General features: G+C 46.2%; 7 protein-coding genes across 7 annotated transcripts; 3 read left to right on the top strand and 4 right to left on the bottom strand.

Moving 5' to 3' along the window:
* Nucleotides 1-339: 339 nt before the first annotated feature.
* LACBIDRAFT_298176 (uncharacterized protein) lies at nucleotides 340-885 on the bottom strand (the record flags this gene model as incomplete). Its single annotated transcript, XM_001881469.1, has 3 exons — nucleotides 817-885; nucleotides 608-758; nucleotides 340-555 (listed from the first exon to the last, which is right to left on the bottom strand). Exons 2-3 carry the CDS (start codon nucleotides 710-712, stop codon nucleotides 340-342), a joined length of 321 nt encoding a protein of 106 aa, XP_001881504.1. The 5' UTR covers nucleotides 713-758; nucleotides 817-885.
* Nucleotides 886-2,694: 1,809 nt separating this feature from the next.
* On the bottom strand, nucleotides 2,695-3,467 carry LACBIDRAFT_327647 (uncharacterized protein; the record flags this gene model as incomplete). Its single annotated transcript, XM_001881468.1, has 6 exons — nucleotides 2,695-2,745; nucleotides 2,766-2,793; nucleotides 2,838-2,869; nucleotides 3,016-3,101; nucleotides 3,155-3,315; nucleotides 3,367-3,467. 6 exons carry the CDS (start codon nucleotides 3,465-3,467, stop codon nucleotides 2,695-2,697), a joined length of 459 nt encoding a protein of 152 aa, XP_001881503.1.
* A 499-nt stretch (nucleotides 3,468-3,966) lies between these two features.
* On the bottom strand, nucleotides 3,967-8,398 carry LACBIDRAFT_327646 (uncharacterized protein; the record flags this gene model as incomplete). Its single annotated transcript, XM_001881467.1, has 11 exons — nucleotides 3,967-4,656; nucleotides 4,711-4,734; nucleotides 4,863-5,078; nucleotides 5,114-5,135; nucleotides 5,893-6,149; nucleotides 6,633-7,096; nucleotides 7,154-7,169; nucleotides 7,341-7,529; nucleotides 7,672-7,697; nucleotides 8,034-8,097; nucleotides 8,147-8,398. 11 exons carry the CDS (start codon nucleotides 8,396-8,398, stop codon nucleotides 3,967-3,969), a joined length of 2,220 nt encoding a protein of 739 aa, XP_001881502.1.
* Nucleotides 8,399-9,222: 824 nt separating this feature from the next.
* Nucleotides 9,223-11,556, top strand: LACBIDRAFT_298171 (uncharacterized protein; the record flags this gene model as incomplete). The annotated part of the gene is made up of 4 exons (XM_001881637.1): nucleotides 9,223-9,594; nucleotides 9,647-10,414; nucleotides 10,465-10,936; nucleotides 10,991-11,556. The coding sequence occupies 4 exons, from the start codon at nucleotides 9,223-9,225 to the stop codon at nucleotides 11,554-11,556; spliced, it is 2,178 nt and encodes a 725-aa protein (XP_001881672.1).
* Nucleotides 11,557-12,753: 1,197 nt separating this feature from the next.
* On the bottom strand, nucleotides 12,754-13,484 carry LACBIDRAFT_327644 (uncharacterized protein; the record flags this gene model as incomplete). The annotated part of the gene is made up of 4 exons (XM_001881466.1): nucleotides 12,754-12,777; nucleotides 12,832-13,006; nucleotides 13,161-13,290; nucleotides 13,448-13,484. The coding sequence occupies 4 exons, from the start codon at nucleotides 13,482-13,484 to the stop codon at nucleotides 12,754-12,756; spliced, it is 366 nt and encodes a 121-aa protein (XP_001881501.1).
* Nucleotides 13,485-13,801: 317 nt separating this feature from the next.
* LACBIDRAFT_298170 (uncharacterized protein) lies at nucleotides 13,802-14,158 on the top strand (the record flags this gene model as incomplete). The annotated part of the gene is made up of 3 exons (XM_001881636.1): nucleotides 13,802-13,833; nucleotides 13,885-14,025; nucleotides 14,077-14,158. 3 exons carry the CDS (start codon nucleotides 13,802-13,804, stop codon nucleotides 14,156-14,158), a joined length of 255 nt encoding a protein of 84 aa, XP_001881671.1.
* Nucleotides 14,159-17,921: 3,763 nt separating this feature from the next.
* LACBIDRAFT_298169 (uncharacterized protein) lies at nucleotides 17,922-19,668 on the top strand (the record flags this gene model as incomplete). Its single annotated transcript, XM_001881635.1, has 8 exons — nucleotides 17,922-17,924; nucleotides 17,983-17,997; nucleotides 18,056-18,320; nucleotides 18,375-18,457; nucleotides 18,512-18,856; nucleotides 18,914-19,029; nucleotides 19,084-19,213; nucleotides 19,264-19,668. The coding sequence occupies 8 exons, from the start codon at nucleotides 17,922-17,924 to the stop codon at nucleotides 19,666-19,668; spliced, it is 1,362 nt and encodes a 453-aa protein (XP_001881670.1).
* Between the last annotated feature and the right edge of the window lie 427 nt (nucleotides 19,669-20,095).

Below are 20,095 nucleotides of genomic sequence, written 5' to 3'. Positions count from 1 at the left end.
AATGAGAAGATGAATATTAACATACCCGCCATGTAACAAAGTTCAAAGTGATTGGAAGCACACAAAATTTATAATGTCTACGAAGGTGAGAGTGGGCGGCGGATATGGCGAGCCTGTATATGCATCTGTCTATCCTCCTCCTTCTACCAATTTCAGTGTCCCCCAGATTCAAGGTTCTCTAGCAGCGGTTGGCGGCGGTCGCACACGACAAAGGCGATGGTGGGAAGCAGCTGCAGCTGAACGATGCAGTGCTGGAATTAGATGGAGGAAATTGCAAAAGCAGCACCATAGAAAGAGAGAGACGGCGGAATGAGAGGGGGAGGCAGTGAGCATCTTCTCTCATCGCACTCCTCGTAAACGGGATAAAAGGCGGGAGAATTCCGCCAGGCAAAACACACAGGCAGGATCCTTCGAGTTTTGCTCTGGTGTAATTTGTGGGATATAGTCAGTGAGAATGTTGAGGATAGAGTCTGGACGTCGATCTTTGCGCAGGAGTGCATGAGCTTGACCAACAGGAGCCTGTTTGTACGCTTGACAGTACATTTGTAATGCAGTCTATAACCAAGAATGATGAAGGAAGTTGGGTTGCTAGAGCTTTCATGCTCACCTCGCTACCTTCATTTGTCTCGCAAATGTCGTAAATGTCGTGTTTACTGTGGTTGTGCTCCTTGCAGGACACGATGGTGCTCATGCAGCCTGACTCACCCATCATAGCAGCGTATAACAGCGCCCCCAGGTTCGCTGTGCAGACAACATTTCTGTAGGATTCCGTGCCAGGTGAGCTGCATCATTGTCAGGTATCGTTAAAATACTCACAGTTGTCGCTGCTTTGATCCTTTCTGTTATCCATTTCCGTCATCTACACCCTCCATGAGAGATCGTGTCGCCGAGCACTGCTGATGACTTGAAGAGCTATAGGGAGAACGTCAGAGTTCATAGAGAGGTTGACGCTGGCATTGTGTTGATTTGGCAGGAAGGGAAGTCCGATCATTTGGCAATTCGGCGAATTGCTGAAATTTCCAGATCCCAGATGTCCTTGCTACGTCAGTAGTGGGTCTTCTGTACTTAGCAGCGTCGATTGGCCAAAAAATCACGTGCCAGATTTTCCCATCACATGTAATCACACCCCTCACTTGCTCAACAGGAAAGACTGTAGACACAGGAAAAGTCACGTCTCTACATACATCACGTTCTTCACCAGTTACATAGGAGAAAAATCATATACTGAACCGAAACCGACTTCATCATTTGCAGGGGTAGATACTGTAAATTGTCTGTAAATTTTGTACAAGATTAATGTAACGTGCTGCCACTCCACTCTTCTGCAGACATGGCACACTGTACACTATCTGGGTGGTCTTGATCACCTCACTTTAGCTATGTCTCCCATGTCCATATTTCTAGGTCTATCTATCAGACTGTGTGGTAATATTAATCTGGGAATTTAAATAAGAGGAAAACGAAATCTCCACGTTGATGAAGAATGAGGGCACAAAGTCTGCAAAGTCCAACTGGTTTTCAATTTGCTTAACACTGCTCGTCGCCGCTGCGAGGAGCTGGCCAAAGGCCAGGCGATGAGCAGCGACCTCCTTTGACAAGCTAGATATTCAATGCTCCAATGGAGCTCTCGTGAAAAAACGAAAAATAACAGGATCAGATTAAGAATGATGAAACAACTACAATTTGAAAGTTTTTTTTGTTGGGTGAAATCATTACTAACATATATAAAGTACAGATTTAGAAGTGAGGTTTTTGTTGATGAAGTCAACCTCTAGTTTCAAAAAGATTTTATTAATTGTCCACTTAATGGTCGTAATCACTTTCAATTTTTTCGCCACTGTGTCAAGACAGAATATATCTGGCACCAGTTACTGTACACTTCCAAATGTGAAAGTAAACAGATACTCAGTGCACCAGATGTCAATTTTCATTTGAAGACATAAGTTGCTCCATACTTGAATGCAAAAATTCCTATTTATTAAGACAACCAATTCAACCTTTTTTGCTGGAAGGTAGCAGGCCATGCGGCTTGCCGCCCTATGTTGTTATTCTTTGGTTGCAAGATCGTTGGGTTTTTCCGAGTGTCACGTGCAGAATTCTTACTGCAGCAAAATTACACCGCTTCATTCAATACTTTCAACTAGCTATTCAGCTCAACCTCCTTGCCTGAAAACAGGTGTACCCCAACCTTTTTAGGCATTGAGAACCTCTCAATGAGGTATTTTAATCTAGCACGAGATCATCTGATATAATTCGTTTGTCACTTTCCCCACCCATGGTGCTGCCACTCCCCTTACCAGGTTATAGGTACTAATATAACCAAGGGCCACACCAACATTTTGTTTTATGAATTTTGGAACCCATCCCAAGAGCCCCTGATAGTAATCCTCTGCACTGTTCTGTTGCACGGATTGATGCTTTATTTTTAGGACAGCTCATCCAGTGCGTCGTTTGTGACCTGGAGATTCAAGCTATCTGAACTGTTAAACACTACTCCCATACATTCCCCACCTGGTCATTTGATTGCCCCTCACCCCACATCTAGAAAAGGTAGTCTCGTCCCCATCCGCTATAGAGTGTGTGGCCCAACGGACCGTCGGGGTGTGAAAACACACGACCGACAACAGTCTGGTGCATTTGGTAGGCAAAACCACCCATCGAGTCACAGCGTGACAGAACACGACCATCAGCAAATCAGGGGAAATACCCTGAGCCATCGTAAGGTCCAAAATCAATCACAATTAACTACAATCATCACAATTTACCATAATATTTCGACTTCCCTCACAATGGCTGATGAGGCCTCATCATCGCTGCGTTTTTAGACAATCTCTCACAATATACAGCAAGATTTCACAATCTCGTGCCACTATACAATTCTTTGTTACGTTGTGATTCATTTTGATAGATTATGAGGAATTTTCTTGCATTCTGAGCCTTTGGATTCAATGGTTTGTAGGGTTAAAAGATATATATTATAGCTACAAGATACAAAAACCAATGACTATGAATTACAGTGGAAGCCTGAGCTGAGGGAAAGGGGAAGGAGAAAATTTTGAAGTAGCGAGGATTCTCAAGAGGTCGAACACTGAAAGGTAGTCCTACAGAATATCAATCAATAGGGGAACCTTGAGCATGAGGTAACATAACTCACGAGGCGACAAGAAGAGAACTACTCGCTGTCCCCCCCAGAAGCGTGGCATCTGGATGGGGGTGGGGGGTAGGGGTGGAGAAGATGAGTGTATAAGGGGGGAGCCCTCTGAATACGAGCCGGACTGCTGACAGAGTGAAGGCGCCCTCCAACGTGTCATAATCCTAGATGAGATCCGTTAGGGGGGGTTTCAACTGTGCAAAGGCACGACTCACGAGAGGGTAAGACCAGACTCTGCCAGACTAGAGCAGCACATACACCAACTCACGGATGCGGCCAACATCAGTGAGAAGGTAAGACCAGACCAGAGAAGCATATACACCAACTCACAGATGCGGCCAACATCGGTGAGCAGGTGTATGTGCAGACTCAGGCCTTAGGGAGCGATGGTGGGGAGTTGAAACATTAGAACATTAGAGTCCTGAAGTTCAGAAGTTCAACATCAGTCACATGGCACAATGTTCCGAACTCAGCCGATGGGCACATGACTGTGCCCAAAGTTGGCCCAAAGCTCAGGCTGACTCGTAGGCTTGTCCCCAGCCGGCTTTTCGATTACATAATTGACTCGTGTGACTCCTCAATTTGAAAAGCCGGCTGGTCACTCTTGTTGCCATTTTGAGAGGGTGAAAATCTCCCTGCCATTTCAGAGGGGGTCACTTAGTCGAAAAAAGTGTGGAATGATGAAAAAAAGTGCTCAGGGAGGGTATACAAAAAGTGATTTTTGAGAGGCATAGAGTAGATTTGAGTATATAAGTTTTTGTGTAAAATTTTTAAGTGACTTTGTTGTCGTCGTCGATGGGTCTGTGCGCGCAACCTCAGTCCAAGTCCTCATCACTGTCTCCTTGCTCGTCGCTATCCCAATCCATCCCAGAGTCATCCAACACCAAATCATCCAACTCTAACACCACATCCTCTTCCTCTAGTCGCGTAAGGGTTGGTGAATCAGCAAACAAATCCTCGTCATAAGGATCTTCGCGATCTTCCTCATCCTCTGAGTCTGAAGTTATCGCCAACTTGGGTAAGCCATCGTATTCGTCTTCCAAACCTGTTTCGTTGGCTGGTATTTGTTCAGTGATCGCAGGGATGGGGACAGCTGTCGAGGATTCAGGGTGACACATGTTGGCAGATATTGGGCATAGATCAGAAATAGGCACGAGTTTACGGCGCTCGCGAAGGCTGTTGTACTGAGCATTGAATTCAGCCAGTGGGTTGGTTGCGTTCCCATGAGCGAGTGCCGCTAACCCAGTTGAGATGACATTGGGCACGGGGGTATTGTTTGCATCCAAAACCCTGCCTTCTTTCACAACGTAGACTTCATGCTCATTCAGAGCATCCATCAGGGTTTGAATGTCCTTATGTAGGTTGGGAATTGTGTGCTTTGATCCCAGCTGAGAACCTAATTCACTGTGAATCTTCTTCGCAAGTCGCCACAAGACATCAATACACGGAGAAATGAGAGAAAGCCACTCCCATGAATGACCATCACCGTTGGCCTTGTATACTTTCTGTTGGAAGGTGGTAGCATCACAACATCATCAGCCAAACAGAGAGGGGCTCACCTTAATCCAGAAGTTGAGATGTTCCTGCACAAGGTGTGGAAGAATGATAGTTCGACAGAGGGAGACGGAAACTGGTTGTCTACGCAAAAAGATGGGGGAAGAAAGGGAAAGACAAGTTGGGACAATAAAGTAAGGGACGAGGGGGGCTTAACGCGGATGGCATGAGAGAACACGTGGACGAGCACTCTACTACGTGTGCAGTTCTTGCATGCGTGAAATATTCTTGAGGAGTCCAAACGAAAGCCGAAGTCGACAAGTTCGGAAGGGGGAAGAGCGTTGAATGTAAAATTACTTAAAATCTTAAGAGTCTTGGTGAGAACGAAGTCAAGAGAGGGGAAGAATGCTCCATTCGCAAGGTGGGAGGACACCTAAATACAAAAACAGAAATCACAAGGCAATCTACATGTTCTCGCGTGCTGCCTGTCCTATAATTCTAAAAAAAGTCACGACATTCTATAGAACACCAAAAAGAAAATGTCCATGGTGCACCCGTCAGATTCCTCTGTCAAACCTTTAGACTGGGGATGACTCGGGGAACCGTCTGATGCTGGGGAGTCTATTTATGGATGCACTGCCGCCCTCAGTGCGGACTTCCCAGCTATCGTTAGCTCAACCCTACCGTCCAGCCCTCGGGTGCGACTTCGGTCTCTTGAGGATACGCCGTTAATAATAAAAAAACAACAATAATAAAAAAATAAATAAAAGAAAGTACATGCACATGCAAACGAGTCCAGATCCGATCCTTCAAATTTCACCAAAAGAGCCGAACGAAGAAGTTGCCAATGATGATGTCATTTCGAGGGAAGCGTTTACAGTAACTTGTCGGTTATTGCGTCTTTTGATGGTGATTCTTGTAGGAACACTTCAGGAGCGCTTTAGCTTGTGCGCAACGAAAACCCTAAGAAAACGCGACTACTCTGAACACTTACACTTTAGTAAAAGACACAAGTAAAATAAAAAAATAAAAGAAAAGAGAACAATTCTAAAATAAAAGTCCAAAATAAAAAAAAGGAGGGTGTCATGAAAGGTTCATGATGCACTTCCACAAAGGTCAATCTCAACAAAGGCATTAGCCTTTCCTGTAGGGTTAAGTAACCAGTTCTGAACTATGATTTTTCTGGGAGAGAATGCTGGATGTAAGTGCGAGCTTGAATTGACTCTGCATGGATGCATTACACATACCGAAGTTGAGATGTCCAAACATTGACGAGATTGTGAAGGAGGTGCAGCATTTCGTGTGCATATTTTAGCTGTCCACTTCCCCAGTATGCAAAGGACCAAAGCTTGAGCACCAAGATAATAAGGCCTGAGTCGCCAGATTTGATTGCATCCGAAAAGAGTCGTGTGAGGAGAGCATCACACATAAACAAACTTGCATTCTCGAACACCATGTCACCTTTCGGAATGTGTGGAAGGGGAACTTCTTGGGGTTTCTTTGACTGTGCTGTTGCTTCACTTTTGGGCGGAATGTCGCTCTTTTTCTCTGCTTTCTTTTCTGCATCTCATTTGCGTTCCTTGACAATTCTCGGTTCTCAAAGCACTTGGACTCGATCAGCATTTGCGTATGTCTCCAGAATTTTGCATGTGTGGATACACATTGCTTCCCAGGTCGGCTTCTTGCTGATGTATTCTTCTAGGGTGCTTGTTCCAGAGACTAGCAGGAGACAATGGAGGATGCGGGCATAGAGGGACACCATACTCAAATCACGACAGACACGAAATGATGGGAGGGAAATCAGGACAATTGGGATCCGGTCGAGGCAAGTGTTGTGAAATGCGAGGCTTCCTGGACTGCAAGTTGATGATTTTCCAAAGTGAACTTGGAGGAGGCCATGACAATTGGCGATCTTTGCATGAAACAACCCAGGCATGAGTACGATATGTTTCCATGCATCAGCTCCGCTCTCATGACCCACACGTACATTCAGAATTGATCGCTGTCTCGCAATAGTCAACTGATTGCCAGCAATGATCTTGACGTACTTCGTGAAATCTTCATGCCCCTGGTCAAGATGAAGCTCAGTAAAAATTGTGTCTATGACCTCCACATTTCCTGTGATTGTGTTCTTGTCAATTTCCATGGCTGGTAAGGGATGCAGTGAGGTTTGGTGTACGCCAATCGTTTCGGCGCTTTGTGGGCAAGATTTGTCAAGGTCAGCTTTCCACTGTTCAAAGCCCTTGCCACCATACCTCACGATAACTGATAGGATCATGTGTACAAGGGCGCGATTCATAAGTTCTGATTCCGCTTCATTGAGCTCCAAATCCTCGAGCATCAATGGCAGGGCAGTCATGATAGCTTCATCAAGACGTTCCGTAGAGAGGCCCTCAAGTGTCGCATTGTGGAGAGGTATAATGGTTGCACAAGTTCCATTCTCCTGGGCATCTAATGGTATGTGTCATGAGTTCTCAAAGAGACCAAATTAGAATTCATCTCACGTACTTTTCCAACCTAGTATCTGTTCCGCCACGTGTATCATCATGTTTATGTTATCATAACATGAGACAAAAAGGCCAGTTGCGGCGACCTTGCAGGCAGTCTTTCGACATGCTTGAGAGAGCTGATACAAGGTGCCCGGTGTTCACCTTCTCTTTTTGGGTGTAATTGCGCCCTCCGAAGCTTTGCTCACCCCCTTGTTCTCTTTCGGTAGTTGTGTTATAACACTCGGGTAGCTGATACCTATTCCAAGTGAGGTGAACACTGTAAAATGCTGGCATTGTGCTCCTGTGGCCATGAGGTATGTGCTGTGAATAGCCTGTGCATAATTATTCTTCTGACTTCTTGCCTTGAGAAGTGTCAAGATAGCCGAGCCCTCCATCTGCCATCCATAGTGAGTAGTGTTTGAAAGTTAGGTTAGTTAACCGGAAAATAACCGGACCTAACCGCAACACTAACCTAACCGCGGTTAGGGTTAGTTGATTTCGAAAATGGAATAACCGGTTATTTTGCGGTTAACTAACCGTTAAATAACCGGTTATAACCAGCCCTATTATACACCTTCAAAACGCACTTGAGAACGTTGAAAACGCTTAAAATTTGACTAAGTTACAGTCAAATCTCTAAAATATCACTCAAATGTGTAGACTTTCAAGGATAATTGCATAAATATGTCAATTCTTCACCGATTTTAGCGTTCTTGGGCTCGTTTTAAAGCTAGAATATGCAGAAATAATATCTATCAAGATACATATGAACATATTTGCCTTGTTATAACCGATTCTTTATTTTTCGGTCCTAACTGGTTAGTAACTGCAAATAACCGACCGTAACCGGTTAGTTGTGGTCCGGTTAGGTTATTTTAGGTTTCGGGACAAAGGCTAACCAGTCTCGGTCTCGGTTAGAGCCCCTGGGCACCCAATAACAGGACCTAACCGGACTTTCAAACACTAATAGTGAGTAAGTTCTGATTGAAGATACTATCACGGAGCTGCTCACAATGTTTTTCTTCTCAGCCCATCCCTTGGAAAGAGACTTTTCCTGCCGAGACGTTGTAGAGAATGCATCAGCTATTGAGAAAAAAGTAGGTGCCAGGCTTCGCAGGTTTTGCGTGAGTCTAGCAATGCTGTAATCGAAGAAAAAGTTTTCGTTTATTTCTTTATTTGTTGTCTTCAGTAGCCCCGACTCGGTGATAGTGCACGCCTCTTGGCCAGCTATCTTCTTTGCCTGTCCCAACACCCACTCCTTCATTGTAAGCCTTGCACCTTTGCTATAACCAGCTGATGTCCAGTAACCCAAGATTCGCTCTACAGTGGACTTTTCCTGGAAGAATCCTCACCAACGCCAGTCAAATACATGACTGATGCTTGGATTAAAGGTGTAGTCAAGAAATTCCGCCAAGGTGCACTGATTCTCTTGCAGGATAGCCAGGACCTTGTTGAACACTCCCACATGTCTCATTTGGTCTGCCTCTTTCTCCCTTGCTCCCTGTGCAGCACTCTCCATTTCATCCAGTGCCCTCTTCTCTGTGGCGCAGAACTTGTTAGTCTTGAGTGTCTCAAGACGTTTCCAGTGCAATGCTGCAAGACGAATCTTTCGCTCAGTCTGTGGAGTATAAAATACATCATCACTTGATGGTTCTTGTGGATGTGAAGGTAACGACGAGCTCCATGGGCATGGACGAGATCTAAGCAGTCATCGCAAAGGTCGATGGGGGGTATCACTGGATGGTGCTTCTTTAGCACTTCCTACACCACCTCCTTTCACAAGACTTTGTAGAGGTATGTCATCTGAGGTTTTGTGCACTTGGTACTCCTTTGATTCAACAGATTGACCTCGGACATATGCTTGTAAAGGTGTGTCGTCAGATGATGGACACCAGTTGGGATCTCCTATGCCCCAGCCAGGATCTCCTATGTCGGACGAATCATCTGGTGGATCAGAGGGTGGTAAGTCAGGGTAATAAAAGTGGTGAGATGTGGAGGACATTGATGGTGTTGAGGTTATCCTTGTAGGATGTAGAGTGTTAAAAATTGCTATCTCAATTTCTGCCTCCGTCTTTGTCACCATCCCTCATGCCTCCCCAACCTTCGTCGTTTGTGAACTCTCAACGTCGTTCTCCAACTGGAACACAACACAAAGTCAAATCACGTCGAGTTCTCCCCACACGATCTTCAAATTTAAATCCAGAGCAACAGCAAGCTATTGACAAAGAACTTGAACATCTTCTGGAGCTTGTTAAAGCTCATTTTACTGGCTGGGGTAATGGACCCCAGGGTTTTCAGTTGGCCGGAATGCGAGCTCAGGCTCTAAGTCAGGATGTATTGCTCCATGCAGCCACTGGTGCAGGTAAAACGGGAATTGCTGCAGGACCACATCTTTTGCCATCCAGCACAGGAAAGGTTACCCTCATGGTATCACCTCTCCTCTCTTTACAAGAAGAACAGGTAAGATAAATGTTATTCTGCAATCAAAACTTCACAACTGAATGAATGCAAGGTGGTAACCTTTCAGGAGGAATTCAAACTTAAAGCTGTCGCAATCAAGAGTAACAATGGAGGATGTACAAAAGATGTCATGGAGGTTGGGTTTGCATTTTCTGGTTTGTGTGGCACTTATATTTCTCCTCAGGATATTGTGTCTGGATTGTGGCAGATTGTTATCCTGTCTCCCGAGATGCTGCTTTCCCGCCGTTTCATAGATGGTGTCCTCCAAAAACCTGAATTTGGTTCACACTGCTTGTCCGTTTTTGTCGATGAAGCACACTGTGTGTCGCATTGGGGAGACTCCTTTCGGAAGAAATACAGCTCATTGGGAATTGTTCGAGCATTTCTTCCCCGAGATACACCCATTGTTGCATTGACAGCAACTTTAACACCACGGGTGCATGAAGACCTCATCAACAAACTCCAGTTTGACCGAGAGAAATATCTATTTATCAACGAGGGTAATGAGCGGTCTAATGTTGCACAGATTGTTCACGCTATGGAGCACCCAATGAATACTTATCGCGACCTCGACTTCCTCATACCTGACAACATGACCACCCCCCTTGACATCAAGAAAAGTTTTATCTACGCAGACAACATTGCAGGAGGTACAGCTCTAATCAATCACCTCAATTCTCAAGTAAAAGAGGAGTTCCGAGCAAAGGGCCTTGTCCGTCCGTATAACGCTGCCATGTCCACAACATACCATAAATTGGTTTTGCGGCTGTTCAAGGAGGGAGTGATTCGCATTCTTGTATGCACTGATGCTGCAGGCATGGTAAGTATCATTCATGTGCATGCAGAAAAGCAGATACTGAAATGACATAGGGATGCAATATCCCAGATGTCGACATCGTTGTTCAGTGGAAAGCCCCCTCAAATCTTTCCTCATGGGTTCAGCGTGCGGGTCGAGCCGCCCAGGCTGCAGGTCGTGAAGGACTTGCCGTTATGATCGTTGAAAAGTCTGCTTTCGAAATTAGTACTACTGCAGCATCATCAGGTGAGTTTGGCACAAACACAGCATCAGTCTCACAGAGACGTAACACCTGCGGCGGTCATGGGAGGGGCCATAGTGGTCGAGGCAGAGGCCAGGGAAGACCAGCAAAAAATGGCCCAACCTATGGGGTGTTGCATGGTGCAAAGCGTGGCCAATACAGTGGGGCTCATGACACAATGACACACCTAGAAGAGCGCGAAGAGATTCCAGGTGATGCGGTGGGAGAGGGTTTGTATTGGTACATTCAAACAACGGTCTGTCGTTGGCTGATATTGACAAAAATCTTTCGGAATAAGCCCTCATGTTAGTGATCTACTACTGTACTCGGAGTGAAGAGAACTAACCCAATGTTCTCAGATGTGTCGCCCACTCGATGTTGTGATCTCTGCAACCCAAAGCTTTTTGACCGAACCCGCCCCAGCGAACTGATTGTCACTGCTCGCCAACGTTCCATCAGGAAAGGTGAACCTGTCGCCTTGGTCCAAGATGTGTTGTATGCCTGGCGCAGGTCTGTGAAGTGCGAGCTTTATCCAAGGGCAATGTGGGCTCCACAGGCTCTGCTTGATGATCCAACATGTGAACTTTTGTCCTCTGTTGGGCTGATACAAACAAAGGAGCACCTCGCATTGTTGGTGGAGTCATGTTGGGCGTGTTGGAGCCTCCTCGGTGATAGACTGTTCAACTTGCTTGTCAGTCTCAAAATTCCTAGTTTAGCAAGGTCAAAACGCACCACAACTGCCTCTAAACGCTCTGCACCCACGGAAATGCTAAGTTCTGCATTGCCTGCTACCTTGCCGAAGCGACTCCGTCTGTCGACACATCATGAATCAGGTCCCTCCACCTCAATTGGTGTGCAAAAATCAGCTGTACCTTCAATTTCATTCGGACCTAGTGCATATGACAGCTTTTTCAGTCGTCTGTGAGGGCCTGTAGAGGATGGAATGGGGAGATTGGATATGGAAGGGGTGGAAGGATGTGTGGGACAGCAGAGCTAAATTTGGACGATGTGCACGGACCTCAAAACGTCGAAGTCAACAAATTCATTTTTTGATAAAAAAAGTTCTATACTCTTTTTTGTTCTACTCATTGTAAAAATCATCTTTCGTATACTAACTTTGGGGTGTTTTTTTTTTTCAAAATTGAAGCCTTTTTTGTTGAAGTGACCCCCTCTGGTTTGGCGGGGAAATCGACTCTCTGCCAAAAGGGCGACAAGAGTTTCCAGTCCGCTCGCAAGCTCGCCCCTCTCTTGTCATGTGCCTCGTAATGTCCTGTGACATTGTGACATTGAGCTTGCGAGCATGACTGGCTTGCGAGTCTAGCTGAGTCGCTGCCCAAAGTCACAAAATGCACTGGCAACGGCAGATCTATCCAAGATTTATCTCTTGATCACTTGAGAAGTTATCGAGAAGTGTTTGCCTTCGTCAAGAGCTGAGAAGGCTGCAATCTGATAATTTCTTACTTCATTACACTGTCTCACAATTGGAAACAAATGATATATATATGATTTTGTCCAGCTACGAGACTACAATAATCTGCATGCATCCTTGCGAGGCACACACAAGCATTGCGACAGATTGTGAGCTATTGTGAGGGATTGTGATCTTCCAACATCTGACTAATATCTCGTGAGAAATAAAAGGTCATATCGGAACTTCACCGATTTACTGATGACAACTCTGCTTAGACGGCAATGCTTGTGAACGCAAAACCTGTTACATACTCTGATCTTTTGTACGATGTAATACGGTAGTTACAGTGTTTGTTCTTATAAGGAGCTTTAATGGAAAAAATAGTGCTCCATACAAGCCAGAGAAAACCCAAATCAGTTCTTTGAACTTGGAAACCCAAAACGCTCCCCTCCCACCCATCCTTCAAAAATCCCCTTCTCCTCCAGATCACCACCCAATGCACCAAATCCAGAATGAGGAACATAGAGAAGTGTTGATGCGCATGGAAGTTTGAGCGCAACGCCCGCATAGTGTGTGGTGGATGGATCCATGCATGCACTATCAAGAAGTGCCCCGACTTTTCTTGCACACACTATCGAGAAGCGCCCCGACTTGGTGCATGAGAAAGAGGGTGGCAATGAGGGAGAGTCGACAGGTGCGGATGGGGATGCTTCAAGGAGGAGCCTGGTTTTGGTTCTGGATCAGGAAAGTTCAAGCTCAAGTGGAGAGAGGGAGAGGAACAGGACATACATGATTGGAAGAGTGTGCTGGGTGATTGGGGCTCAGATAGTGAGCAACATAGTCCAGTTTGATACCGCTTAGTGCGAGTTCGACTGCTGGATGGGTTGTCGTGTCATATTGATAGGTACCGGTAGGCCGGAGACCAAGTTGTGTGCATTGGACGTGGCCTGCATCAGCAAAAACCCTGGGAACTGGTAGACATTGTAAGCTGGTGAAATCCGAGGGAGATGTTACAATATGTAACACGCGTTACAATGCGTCTACAATCTGTTCACCATAGCCGAAATGGCTTGTAGATGTTGCAACTATGTCACCCACGCCTTACCATTCCTTGCTACTTTACAGGACTTAAGTGTTTTTTCAACATGTCAGAGTCATGGGAAGGATCGGATACAACCAACACAGTGGCGCTGCCTTTTCCCATTCCACCTCGCTCAAACCTCAACCACCCAGCCTCGAAATGTTTCACTGTACGACGGCGCTCAACAGAGCTACTGTCTCTCTAGGCCCAGCTTCCTCTCAGGATTGCGCCGCCTCCTTGCCATCTCATCAGCCCTCCGCCTTTCCCATCGATGTTGAACGTCCAAATTCGGAAAATTTTGGACCTGTGAACTTTCCAACTTACCGCTCCCCCCCCCCCCCCCCCCCCCCCATGTCTTCATGATTGGGTATGTGCCTGGCCAGCACAAACTTACTCATGATGACATTGGCATCGACACATTGCATACTATGGCAGAATCTTTACACCAAAACCGCAACAAATTCATCAACTCCAGAAGCCCATCTGTGGCACAATGCAGTCAGAAGACCCTGGCCGCCTGACGACGCATGCCAAGTATATGGTGGGCGGTAAGTATTGGAGAATGTGACATGACCTTTGGATGACGACGAAGGAAGGTGACGTCGGGGGAGTGCCGGGCGTGGGGGTATTTGGAGCTGGTGACGTGGGGCCTCCATGTCGATGTGAAGGAAGTTGTCCATGGGCGATAGGATGGGTAACACAATTTCAAGGTACGTGGATTCACTCCATTTCCGTAGCTTTCACTGACAACACAAGTTTAGACCATCGACTGATACTCACAAAATACTGGTATTCAGTTGCAATTGCTCTGAATGTCACGAGGTGACCCTCCCGCTCCACTTCTTTATGAACGTGTTCTCAAGGTCCCCTACTCCAGTGGTTGTATCGGTCGCTTTCAATGTGCATTGTTGATTTACTCTGATACAATCCTTTACTTAACTATGTTATCCAAGAAATGTTTTGATTCTACAAGAGATGAGGGAGATGACACCGTCTTTGGCAGCACAAATGTGGGCGCACTGCGCAGGCAGCTAAAGATCATGAGAAGTGTAGGCTATTTAGTACCGTGCAGGCTGCAACCATATTTAGATGAATCTTCCTGTATGCATATCCCAATTGAGATTGTGGCGACATTCTATCTTCATTCAAATCCACTTTTAATTGGCTTGCAAGTTGCAACCTGATAAAATAAATACATTTCTGATGCCTATTGGCAATGCGTGCAATTATTGTGAAACATTACAATGCCGCTACTGTACTATGACAATGTATCTTGTAAAATATCCCTCAGCGATGTAAGCGGTGGTAACTGATTGCACTCATTGTAAGGTCATTGTGAGCCCTTTTGATCCTTGTTGTCTGGTAGCAACTGAATCCAAGGTGATCAAAATAGTCACGGGTTTTTGCTGATGTGGAAGGACCCCCGAAAATCCTGCTAAATGATAGATACTGAAATTGCCGATTTCCAGATTCTTGTCCATACCAATTTTGGCGAAGTCTGTCCGGATTTTATCTAGCCTAGACCAAAATTTCGAAAAGTTGTCTGAACTGCGTATCTAGCCCAAGTCAGGGCCAAATTTATTCGACCATAGTTGTCCGGTTAGTATCTAGCCTCTGATTCTTCTCGCAAGCCTGTCCGGATTCTGTATCTAGCATTTTGCTGATTTTTTCGAAAACCTGTCCAGTTTGTATCTATCCTAGCGCCTCATTTTGAAAAATTCTGTCCGGATCGGTATCTACCATTTAGCAGGATTTTCGGGGGTCCTGGCCTGGATCAGGATTGGTGTAGTGAGAATATGTTACCGCTTGTCATGCTGTGACTCGATGGGTACCAAATGCACCAGACGTTACACTTGAGACAGGGTCCAAAGAATATTCAGGACAAATTTGGACATATGTACCTCCATAATTGTGGCCATTTGTAAAATAAAGAAGCTGGTGTGCATCCGGAAAACATCAATTGTCAAAATTACAAAATGAAGAACAATAAGAATGTTGAACACATTCAATTTACATATCTAAACAATTTCTTTGGGAAATAACCTTGGTAGCCATGGCAACACCACTGAGCTGAAGATTATGTTGAAGAATAAAATAACGGAAATGACCACTTGTTGTGCTCAATGTTCTTATTGTTCATCAATTTGAGATTTTGATAATCAATATTTTCGGGATGCACATCAGCTTTATTATTCAACAAGTGTCGACAATTATGGAGGTACCTTTGCCTAGATCACACATTGGACCCTGCCTCAAGTGTTATTAACTTATGGTGGTCGTTCTGCGGTGTATTTTGAATCTCCGACGGTCCGTCGGGCCGACCACCACAACGGATGGGAACGAGACTAAGAAAAGGGGCAATCTCGGTGAAAGGCTTTTGATGTTCTGTTATGTCCGTTGCAGCGCGTCAAACTAATCGGTTTTCCGTTGTTTCTACACCAGGCAACAACTAATAACTCAGTATTATATCACCCTCTGTAGTATTTTGGCGGGTGGACGACTGACCGGTCAAAATCAGCCTACTTTTTCCTTCCTCCATCGTAACCGACGCCAAAACGCGCGCAATCATCTATCACCCTCGCTTGTGCGTAACATCGGTTTCGCCTCGATCCTCTTCTATTCTAATTTGGTTAATCCGGTTCTGCTCCCGACTCTGGGGACTGTTATCTCAAAAGCGGGTCTGGCACCCTCTGGCACCTCAAAAGCAAGCCGGAACCAATCTTGGAAGCTCCACTTCGTGATCTCTATTGGAGTCAGGATGTCCGTCTCCTAAGCGACCCGTTTTGTCTTCAATTTTATGTCATGTTCACCATTTTGAATGCGCTCCGCGGATTTTTGTGCAGCCTTCTCAAATGCCAATTTCAGCCCGCCCAACTATCAGGAAGTTTTCAAGGAATTACACCTGCGCCTCCTAAACTACTGCTACATTCAAGTTCTACATTCGCGACCCTCGGCTTATCATAACCTGATGGTCAAAGTGAGGAAGGTCTAGGCTTGAGCAATGGGTCAACAACATCGCCACGCAGGCTCGGACTTTCTTTGGTGAAAGAGTCCAGGGTCAGTTGATCCGCAAAGCGGTCAACAACTTTAAGAGGAAGGAAGGGACGAACCCAGGATTTAGAACACCGGTCTTGTTTGGGACCTGTCTCGATCATTGCACTTTTTTTCCCGCTGGTGAATTTTGGTGCAAACAACGATAAGTAATTTACCGTAAGTTTTCACACGGGGAGGGGTGTGTCCTCGTCTGCAGAAGATCCCATAAGAGCAAAAGACGATTCTCCCTTATTTTTGCTATCGGAAACTGCGTCTGTGAAAAAGGACCTTGGAAGTGCAGATATGGGCTAAAGTTACTAACGGAGCGTCGGAGGCGTTTGTCTTAGAATACCAATAAATCAAATTCAGACATATCTGATAGGATTTCGTCACCAAAAGGTTTGGATAAAGTCAAAAAACAAAACGAAAAACTGTTCAGTTTATTGCACTTGATACAAACTCGAAATTGGAATGAGCAGCTGCCCCGATGGGGTTTTTTCTTGAAGTACAAGTGAAGTAAAAATCCCAGTCGGTGCGTCCACTGATCTTCAAGTTGGCCAACAAGCCGTGATGTCCGACCCCGGGCTCTCAAAACAGAAGATCATGATGATCGGCGGGGCTTTGGCCTTCTTAACCTTTTCGTAAAGTGTAATAGACTACACTACTATGCATAAATAAAGGCGAGATAAGCTATAGCGGCAAGAGTAGAAAACCGAGATATGCCCGAGCAGAGGTCATTTGACAGAGAAGTGCAAGAGTGTTGCCAGGATGCGAATTAATAATAGTACATGGAAACGACGGCCCGATGTTATTTCGCAGCAAGTACAATTTTCAGGAAGCCTGAGAAAGAGAGACAATTTTTTTTCTCTCTTCAAGTTGCAGCGAAAACAAGACACGGAGTTTGAAATGCCATGCGAACCGGAGGGCCTCGCATGCGACAGGACGGATTTGTTGAGGAGAACGTCACTCCGTGAGAAATTCTGTTGACAAACTGGAGAAAGATCAAGATCCGGGAGCAGTTGTGATCGACTGGTTGCCGGTGGAAGTTCTTATATCTTCAAAATCGAGGGAGATATTTGGGAGATATAGGACCATTTGGGTGCTGCACAAGAATGATTGGGCGTCACGGTTATGATGCTTTTAATCTGAAGAATTTGCAGGTTGTCCTGACATACTTACTATGTGCGGTTTGAGTTCTTAAAAGGTAAAATCCACAAAACGAATGTGAGCAATGAGCATCTTGATTTCGCGTTCCACCCAGCACTTACTCAATTTTATCCCCGTATGCAATGTTCCATCTCTCATCATGGCATAGTAACCGTTGTGATGGACGCGTCATCATATTTTTCTTGAGAGTTTCAAGAATGAATCCCGGTTTCAGGCAGAATTTTTGAAACCTTACCTTGACGCTTGAAGTCGAGAATCAAAGGTACCAAAGCAGCTCCCCGAAATCAACAATATTTATCTGAATAATCGCCATCGGTCACCGTCTTGTCCCAGCGCAAAAGAAAACCAAGGAAGCAAAATGGCCGGACAGCCAGCCCTCCATAATAAAATCGCCAAGTGAAAGTCCGAGGTCTTCCCAGCTCGCACCCGAAATTTCACCCCTTCCCTGTTCTAGTCTTGACAAACAGACAGCAGTGGCCTTCCGATTTTTTATTTTGTATCAGCCCTTTCGGGGCCCACGCCCTTTATAAGACCCAGATGATACCCGCGTATCGGAACCAAGATACACGTTCTCTCGATCCCCCAGCCTTTGACCAACATGGTACGCACTATGCTTCTCTGCACAACTTCCCCAGTTTTGACAATTTTTACCCCGCTAGCAAGTAGCAACTGAGGTCTGTCCCTTCGAATGCTTGCTCTCGCGCACCAGCTCACTCCACCATTATTACACAGTTTGTCTCCCAAGCGCAGCCCAGGCAGGCACCGTTGTCACTGAACGTCATAATCGTTGGTGCAGGCATCAGCGGGCTCTCAACCGCGTTTCTTCTCGGACGCGCAGGTCACCGAGTGACCATTCTCGAGGCCGCCTCGGAGCTCGGGGACATCGGTGCTGGTATTCAACTAACACCAAGCATGTCGAGACTCCTCATCCGCTGGGGCGCTGGGGAAAGGCTGAAAGCGGTCGCAGTTGTTCCTCAGGGAGCTTGCATGCGCAGATGTTTGTGTCATTGCTGAAGGAACAGTATCTTTGCTGACTGTATAACTTTCATAGACCATGACGGCGAAGTGGTTGGCTGGAAGCAGTGGGGGGATTCAATGAAAAGGGACCACGGCGCGCCCTATTACAACATCCATGTGGGTGTTGCATTTTCGTTCCGGCCATTGGTTATCAACTGAATGCCCCTTCAGCGCGCAGACCTCCAGAAGATCTTGCTGGACCTTGCTCGACCGTTTATGAAGATCCGTTTGAATACGAAAGTACGGGACGTCGACCCTTCCCAGCCTGCTGTAATCCTGGAATCCGGCGATATAATTAAAGCCGACCTCGTTATTGGAGCCGACGGTTTGAACAGTCGACTCCGAGACATCGTTGTTGGTCAACCTGATAGACCCACACCGACCGGGGATGCGACGTATCGGGCTCTCATTCCTACGGGTCCTATGATGAAGGACCCAGAGCTGAAGCAACTGGTGGATGAAACTAGTATGAATATCTGGATGGGTCCTGGACGACACATCGTTGGATATTGTATCGTGGGTCATTTCAATTTTAGAACCAAATCCCTTCCTGAACCTCTGGCCATCATATAGCGCGACAAACAACTTTATAATCTGGTAATGATCCACCCATGCAGAGGTGTTAATGAGTCGGCCAGGCCTGCCGATGTCGCCGTTATGAGATCAGATTTTGTTGGCTTCGAGCCTCGGTAAGGGGTCAAGTCCGATGATTTGGAATTCTCGCTGAAGCTAAGAATCTTCAGAATTCAAAAAATGCTCGCCATGGTCGATTCGAGTCTACTGTGGTCCCTTTTGGATCGGAAACCCTTGAACAGCTGGATTCATCCTGAAGGCAAGATTTGCTTGTTGGGAGACGCCTGCCATCCTATGCTCGTACGTCCTCCCAGGCCATAATTAAGAAAGAACCTGATATCTTTTTCCAGCCGTACAGGGCGCAGGGGTCGGCAATGGCGGTCGAGGACGCAGCCGTGCTTGGCAATCTCCTCTCCCGTATTTCCAGCCGAAGACAACTCACACCGCTCCTGCGGGCATACGAGACCATCCGGCACGCGCGAGCGACAATGACGCAGTTGGATTCAAGAAAGAATCAACACATATTCCATCTCCCGGATGGGCCAGAGCAAGAGGCTAGGGACGCCTCAATGCGCGCGGCTATGGAGGAAGCGCTGAAGGAGGCCCGGGGGGAACCTGCGGACGACTGCGCAGGGAATCCGAACCAATGGGGAGATAGGGTCAAGAACAAGGAGTCGTTTGGTTACGACGCGGACAAGGCGGTCGATATTTGGTGGAAGAGCAATCAGCCGAGGGAACTGGTTGCCAAACTTTAGATCACTTTCGAGTTTATAGTATATCCCCGCATAATGTGTAACTCTTTCGTTTCGTAAATTATTTATGCCTGGTGCGGAGTCTGCCACGCCCACGAACCTACAAGGTGCACGTAAAGTCAGTACGGCATCCCGTTCAATCGCGTCAACTGAATCTACATCACGCTGCACATGGGTGCCGTGATGTTCATGGGAATGGCTAGCCCCGGGTTGAGGATCTCGGAATCAACATTCTGTTCGGTGCGGATATTTTGCTCGAAGGAGTTCAACAGAAGATGAATAAGAAGATAGAGTAGAATTATGGGGGAGTCGGAACGATCGTCAGGTGGCCTTTCTTGCTACGAGGTTGCTCCGACGGTTGTCCGTTTAATGAAAGCTTTGAAGATCATAGCTGCAGGTAGTCAGGATAATCTCCGATACTTGGAAGTGG

The sequence above is a fragment of the Laccaria bicolor genome, genomic scaffold (genome assembly GCF_000143565.1).
Source record: "Laccaria bicolor S238N-H82 LACBIscaffold_13 genomic scaffold, whole genome shotgun sequence".
NCBI classification, from domain to species: Eukaryota; Fungi; Basidiomycota; class Agaricomycetes; order Agaricales; family Hydnangiaceae; genus Laccaria; species Laccaria bicolor.
This window is presented reverse-complemented; position numbering and strand designations above follow the sequence as displayed.